Source organism: Dromiciops gliroides, chromosome 1, assembly GCF_019393635.1.
Source record: "Dromiciops gliroides isolate mDroGli1 chromosome 1, mDroGli1.pri, whole genome shotgun sequence".
Lineage (NCBI taxonomy): Eukaryota > Metazoa > Chordata > Mammalia > Microbiotheria > Microbiotheriidae > Dromiciops > Dromiciops gliroides.
Genome location: NC_057861.1, coordinates 196,551,891 through 196,577,849, shown reverse-complemented (window position 1 = coordinate 196,577,849; position 25,959 = coordinate 196,551,891). Strand labels below are relative to the sequence as shown.

The following is a 25,959-nucleotide window of genomic DNA, read 5'->3' as shown; positions in this document are numbered from 1 at the left end:
TCTGTTTGTAAGAGACAGGCAGATACAAAAACTATATTTTAATATTCAACAATAGAAACCTTTAAAATAGTTTATTGAGTTTTATATGATTTCTTCCCCTCCAAAAAAAGGGGGGTCAGAAATGGAATCTTTTAACATATGGAGGCCTTAACATAATTGGAATCATCTTTGACCTCACCTATCCCTCCTCATTCATTCATGGTGTCCTTTTGATTCTGCCATCTTGTTGTTGTTGTTTGTTTGTTTGTTTGTTTTGCCGGGCAGTGAGGGTTAAGTGGGTTGCTCAGAGTCACACAGTGACAAGTGTCTGAGGCCAGATTTGAACTCAGGTCCTCCTGAATCCAGGGCCAGTGCTTTATCCTAGCTGCCCCTGATTCTGCCTTCTAAATCAATCAACAAATACCAAGCCTAAAAGTATAAAAAATAGATCTTGCCCTAAAGGAGCTTGCATTCTATCTCAAGGACTTTCCCATCTGGCTTCTTTCCCTTTTCGTTACCATACTCTAGTTGAAGTCCTTATTATCCATGATTCAGATGACTGCAGTAGCCCTTAAATGATTTGCTCATTTCCAGATTCTTCTCCTTCTAAATGCTCTTGCCTACCACTGTCAAATTAATCTTCCTAGAACTCTGGACTTGCCACTCCCCTTCTCAGAAACTTCTGTTCATCTCTGCTCTTTGCAGAATTGAGTCCAGACTCTTTTGACTTGGCATTCAAGGATGTCCTGTCCCCTAGATCCAATCGTTTGTCTCTCACTACTCTCCAGCTTTACATTCTAGCTACACGGATATATTCAAAGTCTTCTGAACTCGTCCCTTTCTAATCCCCTTTATCTTAATTTGTCCTTGATGCTGTGATATATGTTGCTGTCTTTTAAGGCCCATTTCAAAATGCCACCTCCTTCATGGTCTTCACTAACTATCCGATCCCCAAAGCAGTTAGGTGCTTTTCCTGTTCGAAACCCCCATCACAACTTTGTAATTCTCTTAAGACAATTATGTTCTGCGTTATATTGTTGTTTACTGTGTATTTATTATCTACTACTCTTCCCTCTTCCCCCTTCCCCAAATAATAATCCCTCTGAAGGCAAGCATAGTCTTATTCATTTGTATAACCCTTGCCACTCCTACTAGAAGGCATCTTGGGAAGTAGGATCTTAGGAAATATTACTTGAATGGAATTAGGTCCTCAAGTTTGCATGCCTTTGTATGAAGGTAAAGTTTTATAAATGCCTATAGATTTAAAAATCAATCCTTTGCATTTTCTCCTATGAGTCAGAAATGGCCAGATATAAAAAAGGTACCAAGAGTTCCCATTCCTAACCTCCAAGGAACTAGGGTGATGAAAGTTGAATAAAAAAAATTTCAAAATTACCCTTATGGGGTATTTGGAAACTAATCATTTATAAATACTTAATAATTAAATATTTATATGGATGCTTTGAGAAATATGCCTGTGAATCCACTTTGCTCATAATGGTGCCTTTATTTCATTATTATAAACCACTCTAATAATGAATATTATCCAAGAAGAATCCCTGAGGTTGTTCAGGTCCTTGTTACTGTGGCAGGTGCTACAAAAACCAACTCTTGGGACTCATCTTCCCTCCCCTACAAGCACCCACATTTTGAAATTCTGACACAATGAAATAAGACATCTCATGCAAATTGCATTAAACATTTTTATTTCAATAATTTTATAAGCTTAAGATTTTTCCATTTTTGAGCACAGTGTAGACTTTTAAACTCAACTATATTGCAGAGTTTACTTTTGGGGAGAAGCTACAGAGAAAAAACACATCTACAGAGAGAAAATACATCCAGCAATTTAGCTCAAAGATGTAATTTTTTTTTTTTTGCTGAACAATTTGGAGGCTTTTTTCTCCTTAACTTTGTTCCTGTTTTTCCTTACCCTCTCTTCATGCATTGCTACATGTTAACAGACATTTAATTATAGGTACACTAAACATAGAAAGGTGAACTGGAATTAAAAACGGTGCATTGGCGCATTAACTATTCTTGGTACTCATTAACATTAAAGCTGGATACCAACAATGGATGCTCTGTTGCTGGCTATAAAGAATATGCTAGAACCAAAATATTTGGATCAATCAATTAGTTAGTGTTAAGAAATATTTGGCTTATTTAAGTTAGAAAACAGCGCACTTCAGAAGAGCTTTTTATTTTTAAATTCACATATGGTTGGTGCATTCCAGACCACATGTAGATAAGTCAGTATATTCATGAATAGTTACACATCTATGTCTAATTTGTTATTTCTAGCTTTTTTTCTAGAAGGCAACTATAGTAGTCAGGTTTTCACAGAAGCTGGGGACTGGCTTACACACTGCCATTAAAAACTTAGGACTGATTTCATGGTTTCAGAGCAGCTTACCAGTTTGACACTGCCAGGCCAACAAGAAAACTAGCAATGCTACTGTGAGATGTGCAGAACTATCTGAAAATCTCCTAACTAGCGAGCGGGCTTCCTTTAGGAAACTAGACTTCTTGGTTTTATTGCAGGAAACTAGATTTCTTGGTTTTATTACAGGAAACTAGCCTTTGGTTTTTATTACTGCTAAAGAAATACTATGATATCATTGCCTGTGTGGAGCAGCAGTGACATCCAGTGGCCACGTGTACACTCAGAATTGTCCATTTTGCTGGGAAATTCCTTTTGTTTCCTGTTTTGAGGCAATAGCCCAGCCCTAGTTTGACGTCCTTTTCCTTTCTCTGCCACACGCGCGAATTCAAATTTTTTGGGTGTGATGAGCAAATGCAATTCTGGAAGAATTTCCTTCCCCCTCTTTTCTCTATCACATTAAAACTGTTAACAGCTTCCCTGTCCCACATTTCACATACCTGGAGCTCCCAACATTTGTAAACCCACTCTATGACTGCCTAATCCTGTTATGAAAAATAAAGTATTTTTGAGGTGAGAGAATGGGGCATTAAAAGAAAAACAAAGTAAGCTTGGATCAACAGTCCATACCAACTCTGCACATGTGTTTTCCACAGTGGCATGTCTTCAGTGGCAGTGCTCAGGAACAAAAGCTTTGGTTCTGTGGTGCCAGTCTGAGGCACTGGATCAGTGAGAAAAAAATCCAAAGATGGAGAGATTTGATGGAATGAGCTTTGATAAAATGAAGACCAATGTATTTCTGGGTGTGGAAGGGGGCATTCTGAAGTGGAATGAATACTCTGAGGAATCTGTTACTTTATTTTAAAACATAAAAAAAGCATTTAAAACTATTCTGTGTTTCTTATTTTTTTCTTTTCCATTCAACTGTTGGCCAGAAATTGCCAGTAGGATGTTGTCTGACTCTACTTACTGCACACACAACTCAATAGACATATTAGGTGAGAAATTGCTTGTCTATCTAGGCAATCTATGCAAATATTAAATATTTAAGGCAGTTATATTAAGAAGCCAAGTACATAATACTGTAAAGACAATGAAGAACTTCAGCGTCTAGCCATTGGCGATCCAGATCGACTATCTCTTCCTCCCTGTGGAATAGAAAATGCCAAAGATTAGAGGAGAGCAATTCTGGTCTGCATACATCTATCAACACAGCCACTTCATGAAGGCCTACAAATATAGGTCCTTGTTGGCCAGCTGCATGCTTTGTTTGTATTTTAGATTGTGAGGGTAACAACTGGGTCAATTATCTTTGTACCTCACCCCAGTGGCGAGGGCAGTGCTTTGCAAATAGTTGTTGGATAATTGGATGGATAGATGGCTACTGACTACAGATAGGCCACTAAAAATTATGGCACCAATGTTTCAAGTTCAAAAGCCACTTAAGTGCCAAGGAGCTGGAAGAGACAGGATCGCTGCAAGGAGTTTACAGTCTAACAAATAAAACGAGCCACATAATGCAAAACAGAACACGAGTGCATAAATAAGCTACAAAAAAAAAGTACAACTCTGAGCAATTAAAATAATTTTTAACTTGGGGCATGAGGGAAGGCTTCATGGAGTGGGGTATGACTTCAAGAATGGGGCAGGCTTTCAATAGGCAGAGAGGAAGGAGAAAGAAGGGCAAAGTAATGCAGACATAAGGAAGGACAAGAAGCACAGGCTGTTTTGGAGAATCTTGACACATCTGTTAGTCTGGAGCCAGAATAGAAGGTCTTAATTACCTTCCTGACTAAAGAGAATGAATGGCCTCTCTTCTTGGGCAGCAGGGAACCATTAAAAGGTGTTAAGTGGGGGACTGAAGGGATCAAAATCATGCTCAAAGCTTAATCAGGAAACGTGTGAAAGATAGAGCCTACTAGGGAAAAACCAATTGAACCTTTCATTTCACTTCTCAGGCTAAACCTTTGGCTCTTGCTAACCAAGTTTTCAAGCACTGCAGGGTGAGTTGTCCCTTGGAATTAGATACTCCAACACAAACTTCTAGGACTTCTATTTTGGTGAAGTGATTGTTATTCTTTTAGTAAATGGATGAAATTACCTCTAAGGTCCCTAGGCCAATCTCAACCAAAGTAAGAGTTCGGTAGCCACATAGGTACAAACAACCATTCACAAAGTTAAGGTTAGGCAAGAAAGAGTGAAATTTTTTAAAATCAAGTAACAGTTGTCCTTGGGAAATATTTCTCTCTGATTTTTTCAACAATTTGATATTGTAGGACTGGTAAGTTACAGTGAGAAGCATTTCAATGTGCCTTTAAGTTATACATTCAATCTCTTGGTTTTCATTGAAATTTGGTTTAAGAAGAGAGTGCAAAACCAGATTCTGGTCCAGTTCTAGCCCAGTGGTTTAAATGCAATTTGGGTGTATGTCCTCCACAAGAAAAGGAAAGATGCTTCATCTCTTTTCCAGAATTGTCTGACACCTCCCCCAACAATGAGTCATTCTTTACTAATTTAGCTTAAGGAAGGAAGGAGTGTACTAACTTTCTGCAAAGTTTGGGATGAAATACTTAAAGGAAACTGAATTGTGATGTTCATTCTTTCCCCCATATGTTATGATAGTCCCTGACTTATTCAGTCCCTCGATTCTTTCAAATTTTCTCTTTGATCATGGGCCACAGGAAAGCAAGATGTCATTCAGCCATGAAGAAAATTAAAGAGCTTTGAACAATTATTGACCTATTCTTATCCTTCTATATATAGTTAGAAAAATTAGGAAAGTATTTTAAAGCAGCAGCAGGATTAACTAAAAATATCTGAGGAAAGAAACTAACAATCAGAAAGATTTTGTTTCTGCATAGCTTATGTGGGGTATTCTTTTGGGGGGAAGGGAGAAAAGGAGCCATGTGAGGGTGTTTTTTTTTTTTCTCCTGAAAACTACAAGTACTCCTTGCTTTAAGAAACCTGTTAAAGAGAAGTCTTACAGGACAAGGGAGGTTAGAAAGGACCTTCCAAGGCTATGGAATGTATTTTAATTACTGCAGTCATTTTTCTGTCAACCCTCTTTTATAGTCTAGTGAAGCCTATGGATTCCATCTCAGAATATATATTTTTAAATGAATCAAATAAAATGCACATGATTACAAGGGAAGCCTGTTGAAACATGTTGAAATGTAGTTATCTAAATATTTTAAGAAACAAGTGGGGCAGCTAGGTGGCACAGTGGATAAAGCACCAGCCCTGGAGTCAGGAGGACCTAAGTTCAAATCTGACCTCAGATACTTGACTGTTACTAGCTATGTGACCTTGGGCAAGTCACTTAACCCCCATTGCCCCACGAAAAAAGAAAAAAGAAAAAAGTTCATGTTAAGAACCCCTGCACTACAGGAATTATAGTTCCATAGGATCCAATAGCTTCATGATGTTATCTTCAGGCAATATCCCTTTTGGAGAAAAGCATAAAAATAGCCATTCAAAGGTTTAAACACCTCCAGTGACAGGGAGCTTCTTCTCTAACAACCCCCCCACCCCGATTTCATCATTGGACCGACCAAGTTGTTAGAGAATTCTTTCATATATTGGACTAAAATGTGTTTCCTTCAAACTTTTGCCTTCTGGGGCAAAACAGCAAAGCTTTTCAACTTCTGCAGCCTTTAAATGAAGCTTGCTTTGGAGAAAACCTTTTAATGCTGAATTCTCCTATTGAGTTAAGAAAAAAGTTACATAACCATTTATTGCAAAAAGTGAGGTTTAGCTGTGCTAAAAGTGTGTGCCTGACATGTTATCTGGGGCTCCATATTAGTCTTCTTAGTTTGTTCTTTGGAAATCTATACTCAGCTCTTGTGGCCTTTACTTCCAAATGTGTCGTTGGACACCTTAGCTTGAAGCATATGACTTTAAGGAAAAAATAAATACCTTTAATTAGGGCAGAGTTATCTCCCTTTGTGGATTCTAATTGTGTACAGATTTCATTGTTCTATACTATGCTGAATTTTTAAAGATTAATTCCCTTACTTCTTTTTTTAGGTTAGGAAAGCATTAAAATTGAACCAGACTTTATTGCTTCCCTAAAATATTCCTTTCCAGCTGCAATTCTTGGCAGCCCAAACTGCTTCTGTTTAAAGATCTGCTTGAAAATGTAACCAGCAAATTAATCTGAACCTTTCTTTGAGATGTTAGCCACGTGCATAACTAGATTTCAAGTCCCTTGGCTCATGGAGCCATTCCACTTCAAGCTTACAGAAAGCAGGGAGGGGTGAGTAATTTAGGGAAAGGATGTGAGAAGAAGTTTGGATTTGAAGTCATTAAATGGGAGAGCCAGGAAGAAGTCTCCTTAAAGAAAAGATTCCATCTTAGGATATGGTAAAATGCTATGAGCACCTGGCAAGAAATTGTCTTAACATTTGAAACAGGCCTTTTCTCTCAGTGCTTTATGGGCTTCTCTTTACCCATTAAACATCTCAGAAATACCTCTCTAAAATAAATGGTTGCTATATATGAAATAGGAGGAAGCCTGGGCCCAGCAAACTTTATCTCTTACAAACATTGGACCTTGAATCTGTGAGAAAGTTGCCCTATTGTATATGCAAACACTAGTTCTAGTCTATTCAAAATAGAAAGGAGAAACCCTCTTGCCTACATTTGAGACAGTGTATTTTAGTTTAAAAGACTACAGTGGTCTCCTTCAACATTCATTTTTCCTCAAAATAACTCTGAGCTGACAAAATACCAATTCCTTTCCCTCACCTCCACCTCATCCAAGAAAGAAAAAAGAAAAGAGAAAAAAATGTTAGAAAAGGTAGAGAAGATAATATGTTAAATTGTATTAGGTGGCATTAAATCTTGGCCATCTCAATCTATTTCCTTGTAGCATTGTGAATACCAAGGTAAATGCCTATTAAACAGGAACAAACCTCTCAGCCATCAATCTAGAGAAGTATGTCTGTAATAAAAACCTTCTTATTGTTTCCCTACTATTAAAACCTGCTTTAATTCTCTCTGTCTTAGACTGGTTTCCTTCTGTACAATCTATGAAAAAAGGATTTGCTAAGCAAATTAATAGTGTGAAGAAGATTTCAGAATGTTCCTTGCCCTTTCCCACACTTTCTTTTTATTATTTGCTTTTAACATTAGTTGCAAATGACTCATCTGTACTCTTCAAAGCAGGCCTACCTAGGCCTCTGCTTAGATTTCTTTGTAGTGTCTGGTTCCAGTTATTATAATTCTTTTCTTTTCTTTTTTGTTTTGTTTGTTTTTGTAGTTTTGTTTTGTTTTGTTTTGTTTCGTGGGGTAATGGGGGTTAAGTGACTTGCCCAGGGTCACACAGCTAGTAAGTGTCAAGTGTCTGAGGCTGGATTTGAACTCAGGTACTTTAAATCCAGGGCCAGTGCTTTATCCACTGCGCCACCTAGCTGCCCCTATTGTAATTATTTTCAAAACCCTGAAACTAGAGTTCATATAAAATATTTTCTATTTCAGATTATTACTTAATTCAGAACCACCTTGTTCCAGCAGTCTCAATGAAGTTTCAGTACCTCTAACTAACCTTTTTCTTTCAGTGCCAATGATGAACAATACTATGATATTCCCCCTGCACAGTTCCCATTTTACATATGGCCATGATAAGTTTCTGATTCCCTCTCTGAGGCCATTTTTGTAAACAAAAAAAAAAGTATTTGGATAATCAGTTGCTAATAAGAGGCAGCGATGTTACAAAGTAGATAGAAGACCAACTTTGGAGTCCAGAAGAAATGTTTGAGCCCTGCTTCTTGACATACACTAGCATTGAGATCATGAGCAAGTCACCGAGCCTCTTAGAATCCTAGACAATGCCCTAAAACTTAAAGGGACAAATATGTATGTGTGTATGTGTTTGTATATATAAGCATGTGCATACATATACACAAACACTATTATGTATGACAATACATATGTGTAGCATACATCTAGGGAGCACAGTGGATATAGCACTAGATTTGGAGTTAGGAAGTCCTGAGTTCAAATCCTGCCTCTGACACTTACTAGATGTCACGCTCTGTAAAATGGGGGTAAAGATAGGACTTACCTCAGGATTTTTGTGAGAATCAAATAAGGATAGATAGATAGATAGATAGATAGATAGATAGATAGATAGATAGATAGATAGATAGATCCCTATCTCTATCTCATATCTATATATCTACATATCTATATTTATATCCATATCTATATCTATATATTGCTTTACCACCTTAAAAGGCTATATAAATGTTAACTGATATTACTCAGTAGCTACATAAGTCCTAGGAGGGATGTTAAACTCTCTAAACTATAGCAAATTAGAGCCAAGGGAATATGATATCCCACTTTAATCTAGAGAGACTAACCAAAAACTTTTGCCACTTGTGATTTTCTCAACAAAAAAACATAGCATAGGTGTAATGACCTGGTGTTTTTCTCCCTGTATCTATCTCCCTACTGATCACAGGATTGATGGTTTAGTACTAGAAAGGATCTTTGAGATCACCAGTCCAACTCCCTCATTTTACAGATGAGGAAACTGAGGCACAGAGGGAGTACGTGACTTGGAGTTAGTGGCCAGGAGAGGACTTTGCTCCAAAGTCAATACTATGCTGCCTCTCATCCTAGACTTGTTATTTGTTCCCATGCAGTTTGATTGTGACATTCCATTGGTAGAAATGCCTGAAGTTCCTCACATATAACTGATCTATAACCAGGTTGTAATCAGCCTTTCTACCTTTCTCTTCTCACACTCTAAGACACAGGACAACTGAACTAAGGTGAGATGCTCACCCATCACATTTCAATAGCTCTTTCTCACCTCCATTAGCAAGGCCTTCCTCTATTCCTGAAGCAGATTCCTTCCTCATAACTTTATATTGAAGTACGTTTCCTTCAGAGGTGTAACCTCCCTCCTGCCTCATGGAGGCTTCCCTTTCCCCACAGTTGAAGACCATGAACATCTCTGAAGGCATTTTGTCTGAATCTCTCCTTTCCCCTTATCACTGTCCCTATACACTCTTTATTTGGGTGCTGTCTTATTCTTCCTCCCATTAAGTTGTAAATAAAGTACCGTGTTCGGGGTAGGCAAGTGCGTAATAAGTATTTGTCGACATGGATTGAATAAATTGAATTGAGTAATTGCTTTAATCCCAACTTCTCCGACATCAGGTAAGGCAGGGGAGTGGGCTGGTTTTGCTTAAGAGTAAGTGACATACTGTGATGAAGAGGAAAAAAGTAGAAACATTCACTTAGGAAATGTATTCTCTATGAGAGTCGATTACTGGGGGGGGGGGAGGGAACTCATATAAAAGGAGAAAATTGTTGTATAAAAGAAGTAATATAACAAAGCAGAGCAATGGGTCAGTGTGACAAGTTCCTCCCAAAAGGAGGTCAGCCACAACGCTTTCTAAAGTTTGTTCCAGCCACATCCTATGATTTTTCATATTTGAGAGTGGTCACAGTTATTTGCTCTTGAAATTAGCTAGAATAATCCTCTGAAGTCTTTCCTAATTTTCCTAGCACAGTAAATTAAAATATCGGTGACCTTTGTCATTTTCTATTCATGAGCAAAGATGAATCTGATTTTAGCCCACCAAGTGGGGGAAGACTTGTAGTCCTAGGTGCAGCTACTTCCCAAGCCACCCCTGCGGTGCTAAGGGGTTTAATAACAGGGTAAGGGTGGCAAGGGCTCTTCTGGGGACAACGATCTGGAGATGATGGAGATACCTTGCAAAGTTTTTCTTCTGGGCCTGGAATGCAAACGTATTCGTTACTATCTAAGAAAAAGCCACTGCCACGTCCGGTTTAGAGACAGACTCCACTCTTTGGCTTATTGGCAAAGTTCTTTCAGCAGTGCCTCCAAGCGCTTACAGAGTGAGTGTCCCCCCTGATGCACAGACCCCACTTACTCCCTGATACTGAAGAAATCTGGCCCCTAGTACATAAGGGGATCATACAGCATCTCGAGCACCCTAAGAAGTCTGTGACTGATGTCCTGTGCAGACAGCCACATCTCTGTTGTTCTGTGGGCCCTGCATTTCATGGACTGTAATAATTGTTTACTTTACCAGTTTAAAGATTTTGGAAAGAGTGCCCTGGCCATCTGGGTGTGCACCCTTGTATCCCTTGTGAGCTGATTTATAGTCTGAAGCCCTTCCTCCATATCCACACCCTGGCTTCTGCCCTTCGGCTCCCTGCAAAGAAAGACAAACAGGTGACTCAGGCTCCTTCCCAGGAGGGATGTGTTGGCTGGGGTGGCGGGCCAGTAGCAACTACGGACAATGAGAGGGGATGAGAATTGCTTCAGTTGTTCGGACCTGAGTGTCCTCCAGTGGGAATGGAAATCAGTCAGTAATCACACTAAAACACATGACAGGGGAAGGTATGTGAATGTGATGTCAAGGGAGAGCTTGTCCAAATGGGGGAAAAAAAAAGATTCCTGCAAAGATAGTACTGGACAGAACAAAAGAAGATAAGAATCTCTGCAGAGAGAGAGAGGTACTCTTGGCTTTTGTTTCTGGTGATTTTAAGTAAATTTGTATTGTGTGGACTGGACTGCTTCTAATTGGGCCTTCAGAACGCCTCAACTGGCAAAATAAATATATGTTGAATGAATGAATGAATGTGTTAATTCTTAACGCTTAAATCACTTAACCTTTTGAGCCTCAGTTTCCTTATCTGTAAAATGCAGGGGTTAGACTAGATGGCTTTGAAGGGCCCTTCTTGCTCTAAATCTGTAAACCTATAAAGAAAAGGTTCCATACAAACAGATTGGGGGCTGGTGTTCCCCCTTTAAACCTTTCTTTGCTTTGTCTTACAATCACCAACCTAGAATGCTCTCTCAGGACCCAAGGGCACCTGAACCGCAGTGCTCAGCATATCTAGTGTGGGCAATGGGAAACCAAAAGAGAAGTGCCAGTAGCCTGCTGGGTGGCATGCAATCTTCCTTTGGTACTTTGGGCAATGAGGAAGCTAGAGGTGTTGAGGTCAGAGGTGGGGCAGGAGGTGAGACAGGAGGACCCCCTGCACATTTTCACCTTTCTCACCTTGGGGATATGAGAATTCTCTCAGTGTTAACAAGTATAAGCAAATGAATCCTGAGATTTCATTACTTATATCCCTAAGAGCCATCTGTTTTCTAGTGTCCTTCATTTTCAAATGGGGAGTGTTATTTTTTGAAAATAAAGAAGTGCACAGGGAAAATACGATTAAGGTATTTTGAAGTATATTGGCAAGACCGGGGTGGGGGAAAGTCATCTAACATGGGTAAAGGGATACAAAGATGCTCAACTCTCACATGTGGCTACTTGGGGAAGATACCTAGAATGGAGACAGCACTCTCCTATGTAACAGCTCCTTGTAGCTTTGCATATCTTTATTAGGTTAATAGGGGCAGAGTCCTCCTGCTGTTTTATAGAGGAGAAAGGAATCCCAGAGAGGCTGACTGACTTATGAAAAACTATACAGTCATCAGCAAAGCCAGGAAAACCAGACCCCTCTTAGCACCAACCCTTCCTGCCTTGTCCACAGCCCTGCCTTATCCTGAATGACTCTTCGTTAAACCCTGTTGCAGAACATAGCAGCCCCATGCTATTTCCACATGAAAAACAACACTCTAGGGGTTGGCTTCTAGTGTTAATAAAAATGAAATAGGAACAAGGAACAGCTTTAGCTTGTGGCCAGGGCTGTCCTTGACTTCCTGCAGCTGCCACCAATGAGCTCTCTCCATGCTGGTACACAGAGGGTTGGATGATGGTTAAACGGAGCTAAGCAAAACAAATCAACGAAATAACTGAAAAGGATAGCGAAATGGCATTTTCAAGTTAGAATGATAAACTGCTTTGCATTTCCTGTTGCCTTCCTCTGAAGACAAAGTGCCTTTAAAACATTAGGTTCTCGAGCTATTGTCCAGATTAATAATTTGCTTGACTGTATTTCTCCTTTTAAATTCTCATTCGCTCTTCTGTTGGACAACCTAGAATTTATCAGGAAACGTGTGGCACAGGTTGGAAAATTGAACCACGGGCCTTCAGAATCTCCCAACAAGGTGGCTGGCCATCCTGGAAACCTCTGAAAGAAACCAGGGCAGACTTTTGCTTGGGGAAAAGAAAACTGTCGACCAATATTACTTGGGCTGGAAATGGAGCAGACACAGAAAGGGAGATAAAAACTTTCAGGTTAGCTGGTGGGCTGGAGTTGTCTTCTCTCCCAGAGCCCAGGAAGATTAACCACCCCAAACCATTACAGCACAACCTCCCCACACCCTGGCCTCCCACCTGCTGATGATTCATTTTGACCCCTTTAGTTTGAGGCTCCCAGCCCAGTTAAAATGTAAATACTTTAAGGTGTTATCAGTAGTTTGCATTCACAGACACAGTGTGACTAAAGGATCTGACAGCAGGTTTTAACAGGTAGGGAAAAATCAGGACAATGGCCTGAGTCTGGGAGAAAGTTCTGCATGAAGTAGAGGCTAAGTCAGGTCTGCTTCAGGCTTACCTTTGGGGACTGCTGCTTAATGCTACTGGTCAAAGGAGGATCCCACAAGGGATGGAATACTGCATATCACAATACAGCATTATGCAGAGATTTTAAACATGTTAAAAAAATATGGTCAATTCTTAATTGTCTAGCTACCAGACTAAGCTCCCTGAGGGCAGGAGCTATATCTTACCCAAGCTTTTGGGCTCCCCCAGTAGGAACAGTGCAGCTAGAAGGCACTGATGACTGACCGAATGAATGAATGAATGAATGAATGAATGAATGAATGAATGAATGAATGAATGAATGAATGGCCTGGGTGTCTCCACTCCATTTTGGGGATCCTCTAGAGCCCTGGCTTCTCCCCCTGCACTCTCCTGCTGCCTTCCTTTGGGTCACATTACAGTTTGTTAGCACCTCTGCCAAAAGGTAGCATGTAAACAAAAGGAAGAAAAGAAGTGAAATTCCTGGTCATTTAAAATTGATCCATTGTTTGCGGCTCTTTAAAAGGTCTGGAGAGGAAGGCAGTGGAAACTAAGGGTTAGAATTCTTTGTGAATGGCCCTTATCCATACCATCTTTGTCTCCTCTTACCACAGAGAATGAAGAACAAGCTGTTTAGGTATACTTTTCTATATTTGTAATAGCAGAGGAAAACATCTTGATGATATTTTCCCCCGATGCTCCCATGGCATTGGAGAGAATTCCCTAAGAGTTCACTCCATGGGATCAGGTACATATTTGCTAATGACATTTTTCCAAAATCTCTCTTAATGACCCTAAGCTCCAGAAACAAAGGCCTGGCTTTTTTAAGATTGCTATTCCATGAGTGGTATTATATGACTCTGACTCATGTAAACACTACTGTGTCTGAAGAATTCAAAATGAGTATCACATTCTGGGCAAGGGAGAGGCAAATGGTGAGTGTGAGCAGGCTGCAGCATACAATAAGTGAAGAACTGGGAAAAAACTATCATCAAAGAAATGTATGATGGAAAGAGAAGATGGGCTGGTAGCGTGGAGAGAGCAAGGGATGACAGGTGGATGGCCCGAGTGATCCACTAGTCCCCTAGTGATGTCAGAAGGAAGCAAAGGAAGGCCCCCAGCATGGTGGGTGGACCCCCTGTGGCAAACTTGTGAGTGGACATAGCCAAGAGTCACACAGGATGGGCAGGTTTGGATGGGTTGTGATCAGAAAGGATCTTGGAGTGAATAGACAAAGGGATGATATCACAGATCCATTTGGGATTTTGAGGGGGTTTGTATATTTTTTCAAATGACAAAATCCCAGCTCTGCTGCTCTGTGTGACTTTGGGCAAGTCACTTGACGTCCTTAGAGTTTGTCTCATATAACCCCCCTCATTTTACAGATGAGGAACCTGGGACCTAGAAAAGTGACCTGTCAAAGGTCACTTAAGTAGTAAATTACAGCACCAGGATCCAAACCCAGGTCCTCCAATTCCAAGTCCAGCATTCTTTCACTTTACCATACTACTTCTTGGGGCTTCTGTTTCCTTGTCTATAAAATGAAGGGTTTGGCCTTAATGATCTCTAAACTCTCATTCAGTTATAAAGTTAAGATCTTGAGATCACAGGACTGAGAATTGGAATGGACCTTAAAGATAAACTAGTCCAACTTCATTTTACAAATGAGGAAACTGAGGCCTGGAGGGGTTGATTTTCCCAAAGTCATACAGATAGGAAATAGCAGAGTTGGGATTTGAACCCAGGTCTTGATGACAAATCCAGGGGCTCCTTCTCCTACACCATGCCTCTTTTTAAAAATAGATAGATGTATGTATATATTGGGACCATTTTCATTTACCAAAGTGATATGGTTATTGATCTAATTTTTTAAAAGTTCCTCCTTTTTTTAACTTTATAAATCCTAATTTGCCAGAGACATTTCTGCAAGTTTTTCTTTTCAACTGAGCAATGGAAGGGTATAGATTTTGCCACAGGCAATGTCCTCTGGGAGGGAAGGGGTTGGGAGGTAGGGTCTATGTGCTTTGCAAATTTGTGAAGCAATCTGAGGGACTGATGAAGTGTTTAGATGAGGCCAGATTAGGACAGCTCTGCTTCTGGATACCTACAGTGCCAAATTTTCCCATCTCTGCTCCTCATGTCCCACTCCTTTTGCTGTGGAGAGAAGAAAATCTTCTATTGGATACTCCTATTTTAGGGGAACTGAAGTCTCCCACCCCTCATAAATCTGCCAAGGACTTTCTTATGCATACCCCACCCCACCCCCCTGGCCCCCCGCCCACATCCCAGGGTCAGAGAATCAGGCTCAGAATATATTTAATAACATTAAAGATAAGGGTCCTTTCCCATAGAGTCCTTGATTTGGAGGTGACCTTGGGTTCTCAAAGATTATTCCAGTGGAGCAAAGCTCATACAGATCCAACCACACTAGCAAAGTCCTGGGACAGAACAGGTGTCTATGTTCCAAGGTGCCGTCTAGCCAGATTTTGAGGGGTTCCTCCCTAGAACATTAACCATTGGATTATTGTTTTTTCTAGCCACAGTGGCTCATGAAGAACACCTTCGAAAGCTACCAACTGCTTGGGTGCAATGAGTACCTACACTGACAGAATCACAGTCCCGTAGACTCCTGAAATTCAAATAATAACATGGCTTATGTCTTCTAAGATCATTCAACACCCCCACACACACTTTTTTTTGCAGTCATTTAGGACCTCTTGGAAGCATTCAATTTCTATATCTCCAGTAAAGGGTATCATTTAAGTGATTCCCCCCCCCCCTCCTCCTGAACTTTATTCAGAGAATGGTACAGTCTGTGAGTTTGTGAAATGGGAATCAGATACAGCCTACTGTACAACAGTAGCCAAACAGTGGTATCTGCTAGAGAATTGTATCAACCTCTACTAGGAGACCTTTGAGGAATAAGTGAGAAATCATAAGGTCATTGTTATTTCTAGTAAATAAAAGAGAAAGGGTAAACCCTACTAGATAGAGTTTATGTTTATGTTCATTGAACCCTGTGGTCTTGCTATCAGATGTCTACAATTTCAATTTTTCACTTGATTTATAAGTTCAAATAGTTTAAAGACAAAAATCCTATTTTAATGGAATTTTCTTCTGTCTTTTTCTTCTAATAAATGGAATTAGTTTTCCCTCAAAAGCTCCACTGAAAGGTCATTTTTTTAACTCTTTGTCAACACTGCTGCCCTCTTCCAGACCCCAGGACTCACTTCCCTCATTTCCTATGCCTGAGTAAAAATTTAAGTTGGCCAAATGAGGTGCTACCGCTCTGTATTATAAGACAAACCAGGATTGGGTAACCAACTCTGGTTTTATCTTTTCCCCATCCCTCCCATCCTTCAAAAAAAAAATGAAAATTTTAAAAAAGAAAGAAAGAAGGAAAGAAAGAAAGGGAAAACAGCCGAATCTTCCAGGAGCCTTGAAGGAGAGAAGGTGATTTGCTATGCAAGAAGTGGGTTTGGCCCACTGGCACTGAAGCAAAAGAGCTGAGTCGCTGTGGAAAAGGCCACATTTCCCATTCAGAAGCAAAGCACCCAAATTACAGCCACAAGCAAACTTCTGTTTATACGGAAGAAAAGGATTGGAATAGGTTAAGCAACTGAAGAGAAGATCAGAACAGAAAAGCCAAGTGGCTGCAGTGGCTAGACAGGCAGAGGCAGCTGAAGGAAAATGCAGTCATCACCTACCCAGCTAAATCTGCTGAGGGATAATCCTCTCCCCTGTACAGGAAGAGAAAGAAACAGTGACATGATCAACAAAGACAGAGGAGATGGACTCTCAAGACCCCACTGACACAAATTGCCCAGAATGCAGCAAACGCAACACGGCCACTGGACGTCTTTCCACATGCACTGGCTGGTGGTGAATTTTTCCTGGAGGAGAGAGCTCTCTCCTATTTGCTTTAGGAACTTCCAGGGAATGACTAAAGAAAAACGATGGCTTAAAAAAAATCAACTTTGGTTGTTCTCCTTCCAACCCCACCCCCCACCCCCACAGTCCCTCCAAGATCATGTCTTACCTTTCCTTGTCCTGGAGGTGGTGTCCGAGGTGACACCTGGAAGACAATGCAGAGAATAGTGAAGCAAGGAGCAGGACTGAATGATTCCTCAGGACCTTCCATTAACTGTGCTTTGAGTTGCTAAGCAAGCCTCATGTGGCTACTGTTTCTGAGCTGGGTCGTAGCCACCTGAAATCCCTAATGTCTGTGATGTGTGAGACCTCAGCAATTCGTGCCATGCTGCTCGACTTTAACCATAGTTTGAAAAGCAACTGTGTTATTTTACATTACTTTCTAATAGCACTCAGGTATCCCAAGAAATATTTGTTCAGGAAACGTTTGCGATAAAAAGCAAGGAAACATTTCAAAAGGCTTCTATAAAACAACGAAGTTTTTCTCCTTTAAAAAGTGTTTGTATGTTGCATAGTAAACTATTTGAGAGCAGGGATCATTTCATTGTTTTCTCTTGTCTCCACAGTGAATGGCACATAGTAAGTGCTTAATAAGTGCTTGTTGGCTGATTGATTGATGACAATGTCATTCATATCACGTGGCATCTTGGTTCTTGAAATAGTGATCAATTGTGTGACCCTGGGTAAATCACTTAACCCTCATTGCCCCACAAAAAAAGAAAGAAAATAGTGATCAATCATGAAATAAGAGCATCTCGAAAAATTTAAGCAAATGCTTACCTTAAACAAGTCCACAGAGCTTAAAATTATTTTTTAAAGTAAAATTTAAAAACAGAAGTAATTCTATGTGATTTAGTCTTAAGTACAAGTTCTTCAAATACAGAAGGATAAGTTTATGAGAAATAGAAGGAAGAAGGGATTGTTTTGAATTTTTGAGCTTTGCCCATTATTTCTCTCAATTGCCAATCCCATCTTCAAAATCAGGGCCCACTACTTTCAAGGTAGAAAGCTTTTGTTGCTGTCTGTGGTTTTCTAACAATAGAATTCTCTGTTCCAGTACTTTCCTTCAAGGTAAGGGTCATGCCACAGAGATATGTAATGACTAATTCATTCCCCCAACAAATGTCTTTCTTTTCCCAAAGACCCCCCCATGGAGGAGACTTACAATGTTCTTGAAGAAGTGAACTACAGGGTTGTCATCGTGAGGACGGCCATGCTGAGCCTTCTGTGGCAGGGAGCCATAGTGGCCCGCTCTTGTTGCATGATGTAGATCCTGAAATGCAAGATGCAAAGTTTGACATAAAGATATTGCAAAGTGGAGGCAAATAAAGAGCTACAGAGAGGCAAGACTATAAGGTGAATACCTGGGGGAGGGGAGGGCATTCCCCCCCCCAAATACAAGCATTTTTTTCCAATATAATACACATTTTTCTATTCCAAGATAGACCTTGTCATTCATTTTTCCATTATAATATGGAAGAAGTATACATGTTACTGTATATGTTATTGAAAACATGACCCGTGTAACTTGCTTTGGAATCGGCTTTGTCTTTACAAATCTGGTGAGCTTATGTCTGTTGAAGTTATCATTTAGAACATCAGACAATGGCTTAGCTCTCAGTGTTAGGTCAGGGGTAGGGCAATTCTGTTTAAGGCCAAAGGAAGGTTAAAGAAGCCACACAAAGGTATCACTCTGTTATCCAGGCTGTCAGTTCTGATGAAGGAAAATATCCCAGGAGCTACCCATTGACTAACTAGTAAAAACAAAAGAAGTACCAGACCATTAACTCTGAAGTGGTTACATAGCATGAAATAGCCTTGGTCAACTGAAATGGATGTCTTGTGCTCTAGCAATAATGGGGTCTGTACAATTTGGCACAATAACTGCCACGTTTTGATTTAAAAGGAGGTAAAGATGTAAGCACTGTTGGGTATGAGTGACCCATGGCAGATTCATGATCGCTGGGAACCATAACGTTCTGGCTCAGTAAATACAGCAATAACAAGAGGGGCACACAGTAGTCACCAACCAGGATCATTTCATCACAGTCAGGAAAAGAATTCATTCAGAAGGGGAAACTACTGCTCTTTCAATATCCATAAGTTTTGTGGATGACAATAAAAAATCCCAATACTCAATAGTACCAAAGACTTCTAAGATACTTAAGAAGGAGAGACAAAGCAAGGAAGTCGGTCATATAAAATTCTATATGAGAAGAGGCAAGAAAGAGGAAATCAGCAAAATGTATAGCAGGGTGGGTAGGAAGGGGGAAAGGTGAGCTGGCCATTCTGTGAGAGCAAAGGATAACCAATAGATCTCCCATATACTTTCCACTAAAATTCATACCATGTCAAGAAAATGAGTTCAAGTCCCCCACCAGGTGAGTGGACTTGGTGTGGTAGATTTATAAGAGGTCATTAGCAAGAGTCCCCAGGATGGGAAAACATGGCTGGCTTGTGATCTCTACCCACATCTCTGAAATCACAGATCCTTTAGATTATAGCAGTAAAGAGAAGAAACTCCATTTGGGCATAATGGGTCCAGTCAAAATATAATGATGTTCAGTGTGGAGGGAGAACCTTGTAAGACAAGTATACCCAAATTAACATTCAGTAAGTAGATGGCAAAGTGGCAGAACCTGGGACCTGGAGTCTAGAAGTTCAAATTCTGGCCCAGTGTTTATATAGTTGTACAACTTTGGGCAAATCACTTAAACTCTCTGAGCCTCAGTTTTCTCATCTGTAAAATAAAAATCTGCAAAATAAGAGCACCTAGTTTCTTTGTACAGATCAAATAAGATAATATATTAAAGAACTTTACAAACCTTTGAGTGTTATGTAAGTAATATTTTGAACTATTTCTCTCGTATATGCCCTCTTTTGTCTTAGTCTGCCTTGGTTTCTCTCTTTCACATGCACAACTGTACCTAAAATACAGATGTTCTGCTGCTTGATTATGTTATCAATGTGCAAGTATGAAAAAAAAAAGAGAAAAAGAAGAACAGAAAGACTTTCTTATAAGGTCAGGTTAACTTGTTACAGCCATCATTCAGTAAAGTATGATCAAACTGCTCACTCTAAGTGTGTTAAAATTCAATAAAAAGCAATTTTTCCCCTAATGGGTTTATTTTTCACTTTATGTTTATGAGACCTGCTCTCTTTCAAATGGATGTTTTGCTACAGGCTAGATTTGCATGTAAGCCATGAGGACTCTGATATTCTTTTTCTTGATTGTAGTTTCAAAAGTTACAGTAATACAGAATCCTGTAGGAATTGTTATAATGTTTCCAAACAATTCCAGATGGGGAACAAATAGATGCCCATAATTTTCATTAGCTTGGAGTAATTTTAGCAGATAGAATTGTCATCAAAAATGGATGAACAGGAGCTGAAATTAACATTGACAACCAAGAGGTGAGTAGGCTTGATTTCTAAGATAAGATTCAAGTTTTCCTTTCGAAATACTTATACCATTAACAAAAAAGACATGTTTTAGGGCTTGGGTGATGTTTATAGTATCTCAAACTTTAATGAGATCAAGTAGAATTTTTAAACTAAAAGAATGAATATGTCAAATGAATTAGGAGACCCCAGAAGGAGTCAGGATCGAGAGGTTTGATTCCTGGTATTATCATTTTTCTCTCAAATCAGTTGCTCCCCATCCAAACTCCCTTCTAGCCTCAGCCATGATACCACCATCCTCCCAGGTTACTCAGGTTTGAAACCTTGGGGTTAATGATAATGATTTATCCCTTATTTCAAGTCAAAATCTCATGTTTGCCCTTTCCTTTTCATTCACCCTTATCTAGCCTTTCTGTCACTGTCCCCGACTATTACAACTGCCTCTTAGCTGGCCTTTCTTAGTTGATTCTAGGCTCTTCTCAAAGCTCCAATGCCAACCATCATACATATGTCATACTCAGAAGGATCTGTGATCTCCTCTATAAAAATCTTACGTTCAACAATGGTGATCGAAACTCATTTATACATGCCCATCATGTGGTACTTGTCCTCTCATAACTTCACAACTTCAAGGTCTACCCAACATACTGGGGGCTTTCCTTACTTTCTCTGCCCATTTTCTTTTTCAATCAACTATTTCTTTGATGAAGCAAAGCAAACAGAGTCAGGAAAACAATGTAGACAATAATTACCACTACCATACACACACACACACACACACACACACACACACACACACACACACACACACACAAACACACACACTGAAAGTAAACATTGCAAAGAACACATTTAGCCCCAAAGAAGAGATATGAGAAGATGCCCTCCTCCACTCCTTTGGAGAGTCAAGTGGGTAGGGGTCAGTGGACACCACTGGTGTGGAATATTGCACGCGATATCAGATTTTGTCAATGCATTGATTAGTTTTTGTTTTGTTTTTGTTTTGTCTTTTTTTATTTTTATTTTTTTTAGTGAAGCAATTGGGGTTAAGTGACTTGCCCAGGGTCACACAGCTAGTAAGTGTTAAGTGTCCGAGGCTGGATTTGAACTCAGGTACTCCTGACTCCAGGGCCGGTGCTCTATCTACTGTGCCATCTAGCTGCCCCCATTGAGTAGTTTTTACTAAATTTTTCTTCCCCTTTCCCTCTTCTTTTAATTTTCTTTTTTTAAAAAGGATCGCTTTCCAACATTGTTAATATTTTTCTATATACTTGAAATTAAAATTATTCTGTCTGACCATTCTAAATCTGCCTATCTTTCAAATGGAAGATGTCAACATGCCTTTACTACATATCTACTGTGAGCAGAGCACCACACTAGACATGGGTAGTGGGGGGAAGAACGATGAGAAGCAAAGTTTGAATAACAATGAGGCCCAGCCTTGAAAGACCTTATAATCATGGGGGGGGGAGGGGGAGGGGGTTGACAGGTATCCATAAGCTACAATATTACATGATTAGCACATTGGAGAGCTACAAACCAAAGTGCTGAGTGACAGCGAAGGGAAAGCTTTGAGAAGGATGTAGTGTTTGAGCTGGGCTTTAAAAGATGACCAGGAACTCAGCGGGAAAAAATGGAGAACTAGAGAGAGCAAGCCTTTTGTCCCTAGGGAACAATGAAGTACCAGCTGAGAGGTAGGAAAGGAGCCCCACGGGCCCAAGAGCTTCCCAGTTTGGCCAAAGAGTACAATGTATGGAAGGAAATTAGATGAAATGTGGTTGAAAGGGAGTGTTCATAGTAGATTTGCAGTTTCATGTGCAATCATCTTTTTTATTGTACTGTGTTATAGTAATGCTTTCCCCCCCATAAATTAACAATAAAAGTTAAAAAATAAAAACAAAAACAAAAAAGGAAAGGGAGTATAACCACAAAATTGTGGAGGGTCTTGAATGCCAAGAAAAAAAATTGGAACTTGAGAAACAATAAGTCATTGAAGTTTAAAAACAAACAAACAAACTGCTAACCATCTAACAGGATCTATGTTTAAGAAATACTGTTTTGGCAGAAGTAGGATGCATGGATTAGAAGAAGACTGCACATGTGGGAAGGCCCAGCTCCACTTTCTCCCTAAAGACTTCCCTAATTCTTCTAGTTTTCTTCCCTAAACAAAAACAAGTATAGTGGGTAACAGATAGTTTAGTGCTTAGTTATCTATTATTGTAGAGTTGTTTCCTGTATGTTAGCCCTGTCTCCTTAACAAGATAGTAACCTCTTCAAGGTCTTGTTTCCCAGTCAACAAAATGGCCACAATAAAAGGAATGTGTGCCTCTTGTATACCTCTCTCACAGGCTTCTTATAAGGTATGTGAAAACCCTTTGAAAAAGCATTAAGTGACATAAAAATGTAAGGCTTTGTTATTATTAGCTCACAGGAATGTGATAGGAATTACATAGACTGCATTCAAAGTGCTTGACCTCCTCAAGAAAAGACTCCTACTTAAATAAAAACTTTCAGATAACAGACTGGCATGGAAAAAAGCAAGAGCTCTTCAGCTAATGAACCTAGGGGCTGCTGGGAAATGGTTCTCTTCAAAGCTCTCTAGCTCTTAGGGTCTGGAAAGTGTGTCCAGAGAGGTTATTTACTAAATACTACTCCTGAAGCCTGAAAGAATTAACTCATGCTTAAAATGGGAGCAATTTACTCCCTTGTAAAGTGCATTGGACAGGCTAAGAAAATAGGAAGCATTCTGAAATCTTAATTCTTCTTCATGCTGAAAATTATTTCCTAGTTTTTGAGTCAAGATATCATTCCATATTGTATCATTGCATACTGAGTCACACCCAACTTTTGATGAAATGTAAACAAGTATCTTAAAAATGAGAGAGTAAAAGAGAGAGACAGAGACAGAGAAGCAGAGAGAGGGATAGAGAAATGAAGAGAGACAGAAAGGGGGAGAGACAGAAAGGGGTGAGAGACAGAGAGAGATAGAAAAGGAGAGTAGAGGAAGAGACAGAGAGAGGAGAGGAGAGGAAATACTCATTTAGTAATACATTCCTACCTTTATAATGAATTTACATGAGGAATGAAATAATGTAAGAAAATGGAAAAATGTTGCTTGATTTCATCAGTAATGATGTCAATCAGAAGGGCACAAAGATAAGTGCTGGCTGATGACTTTATAATGTGAATGTCTGGTTACTGATTATTGTAGTTACCCTAAAATCTGATCTTTCAGTACACATGTGGAAATGCTGTTATTTCATTTCCTTTTATTTCAGTTCTTCTAGCTAAAAAGCTGAGTGTCAGAACTCAGGATACAGTTGTGTGGACATATATGTATTATATATAATCTTATATTAATTATACTATATATGTACATATATTCCTGCATGTATAATCACATAATAAGGGCAATGAGGGTTAAGTGACTTGCCCAGGGTCACACAGCTAGTAAGTGTCAAGTGTCTGAGGTCATATTTGAACTCAGGTCCTCCTGAATCCAGGGCTGGTGCTTTATCCACTGTACCACCTAGCTGCCCCCGGTGTTGTATACTATTACTCATGGCATCATTTCTTCTGATCTTCACAACAACCAATGAACTAAGTAGTATAAGAAATATCACACCTGAAGAAAATGCGGCTGAGAGGTAGTAAATGATACGGCCAGAACTTACACCCAAGCCTTGTGATCCCAAATAAGTGATCTTTCTATTCTCACAATGGCAAAATGTGGTATAATGACCAGAGAGCTGACCACAGAGTCAGAATATGTTATATGGCCTGCTTAGGATACATACTGGTTGTATAACCCTGGCCAAATCATGGGATCTCTCAGTGCTTCAAGCTAATCTTGAAGACAACAAATTGCAGAGAAGTTATATATTAATAGAGGAAGTTCTCACTAGGAGCTCCCTTCATAAATAAAATTAAAAGGTCCTCTCAATATAGAGAGTAAAAAATATGTAACATATATAATATATTCATATTTGTTATATAATATACCAATAATATACCATATATGTTATATAATATAAATATTGATATATATGATAGATAGATAGATTAGATAGATAGATAGATAGATAGATAGATAGATAGATAGATAGATAGATAGATAGATGTACATATGTGAGAAACCTGTGATTTCATCTGTGTGGAAACTCCCTCTTGGGATAAAGATTCATAACTTTCCTCCAACATATAGTTTCATAGCATTTCTGGGGGCACTGAGAAACTTCTCCATGGAAACATAGGTAATCTGTGTGTGACCTGGGACTTAAGCCCCAGGACCTTCCACTGAGGCCAGCCCTTTATCTTTCCATTTTGCTGGGCTATTTCTGCATAGCACCTAACAAAGGGCGGAGTGTTCAGGAGGTAATCAATAAACACTGGTTGACGGAATGCGATCTTTTGAGAGTGGGGATTGTTTCAATATTTTGACCAATCCTTGCTCTCAGAATTATGCTTCATACATACAGTTGATGGCTTAGGTCCCTCCAAATACTCATCTTAGAATATAAAAAAGGAAGCACAGATGTAATATTATTACAATAAACTCCATGGATCTATCCCAAAGTGGAACTTTGTTGTACAGAATTTTGCTTGAAATAAGTAGGCAGACTGGAATCGCTTTTTGTTGTGGTCGTTAAACAGAGATTCTTATTGTACTTTTTTGTTAACGCTTTTGACCTATAATTATGGTTGGTCTATAGAGAATTTAATATGAACCATCATTCTATAGCCATAAATAGAAGGCATTACATCAGAGAATATGGAAAGACCACCCCTGAGTGGTAGCTGAAGAATTTAAAATAGTAATTCATCTGCTGTCCTTCCACAGGCTTTCAAATAGGTCTTATTTATTTGTTCCTTTGTATGCCTTGATACAAGGTGGTGAACCCAAGAAAAGGGTTGAGGAATTCACCCTTAGCTGGTAGAACAAGAATGGGGGCATCTTCATTTGGGTCCTTTACACAGCTTAAAGAAATGTCTGTCAACGCCACGTATAGTACTCTGGGCTAATCACAAGGGTGCATAAACCCAGTCAATGGGACCATTTCAGTCCTCTTTAGAAGCTTTTTAGCCGAAGGTATGCCATTAAGTCATAACTCAACTTCCCTTAATAGCCTCAAACTAGCCCCTACCTGGCAATGGATGGCTTCATTTTCAGAATGAATACCAGCAAGATGACAGTACTATGTTGAAGCCATTTGAGAGGGTCAAGTATCTTTCTAAGAAAAGAAATTCATGGCTTTCTGCTCGGCTGAATTCCGTTCATAGCCAAGGCAGGCACAGGCAGAGGAAATTGTACCCTTGAGGTGACTTATTATTGAGTCATAAAATTTAAGAGTCAGTAGAGACCTCAGAAGCTATCTAGTCCAATCCAAACCCCAAAGAAGCCCGCCCTATAACCTACCTGACACGTGGTCTTCCAACCTCTGCTTAAAGATCTCCAAGGAGAGGGAGCCCACCACCACTTTGGGCAGCAGTCCATTCCACCTTAGGACTTTAAGGATCTTTTCTCATACCAGCCTTCTCACTACCTCATTTTTCAGTGTTTCTCTATCTCTGGGTTTCTTTGGGTTAAATTGTACATTGTCTTGGGAGGGAACTCCCTAGTTGCTTAGAGGGGTGTTCCTCACTTCACTTTCCCAGAACTGAAGGGATTGGGCCCCTAGGGAGCACAGGGAAGAGGCCAGAACTGGAAAAGGGAGAGAAGAATTGCTAAAGGCACACTTTGCCCATTTCCTAGGTTTCCCCAGGGTTAGAATTCAATCTGAGAAACACTTAGAAATAATTGAA

General features: G+C 39.7%; 1 protein-coding gene across 6 annotated transcripts in view; it reads right to left on the bottom strand.

Annotated features, from left to right (window-relative positions):
• Nucleotides 1–1,664: 1,664 nt before the first annotated feature.
• Nucleotides 1,665–25,959, bottom strand: part of LOC122742156 (myelin basic protein) — a 168,419-nt gene continuing 144,124 nt past the window's right edge. Inside the window, exons 4-9 of one of the 6 annotated variants that reach the window (XR_006354900.1) lie at nt 17,921–18,028; nt 16,865–16,900; nt 16,533–16,565; nt 14,934–14,979; nt 10,432–10,557; nt 1,665–3,510 (exon numbers count right to left, since the gene is read on the bottom strand). Coding sequence is in view for 5 of the 6 variants with exons in the window: in XM_043986205.1 (XP_043842140.1) it covers nt 3,466–3,510; nt 10,432–10,557; nt 16,533–16,565; nt 16,865–16,900; nt 17,921–18,028 (348 nt within the window). In the remaining variant the exon portion in view is untranslated. The remainder of the gene's footprint in view (nt 3,511–10,431; nt 10,558–14,933; nt 14,980–16,532; nt 16,566–16,864; nt 16,901–17,920; nt 18,029–25,959) is intronic. The other 5 variants (XM_043986224.1, XM_043986205.1, XM_043986233.1 and 2 more) reach the window with 5 other exon arrangements.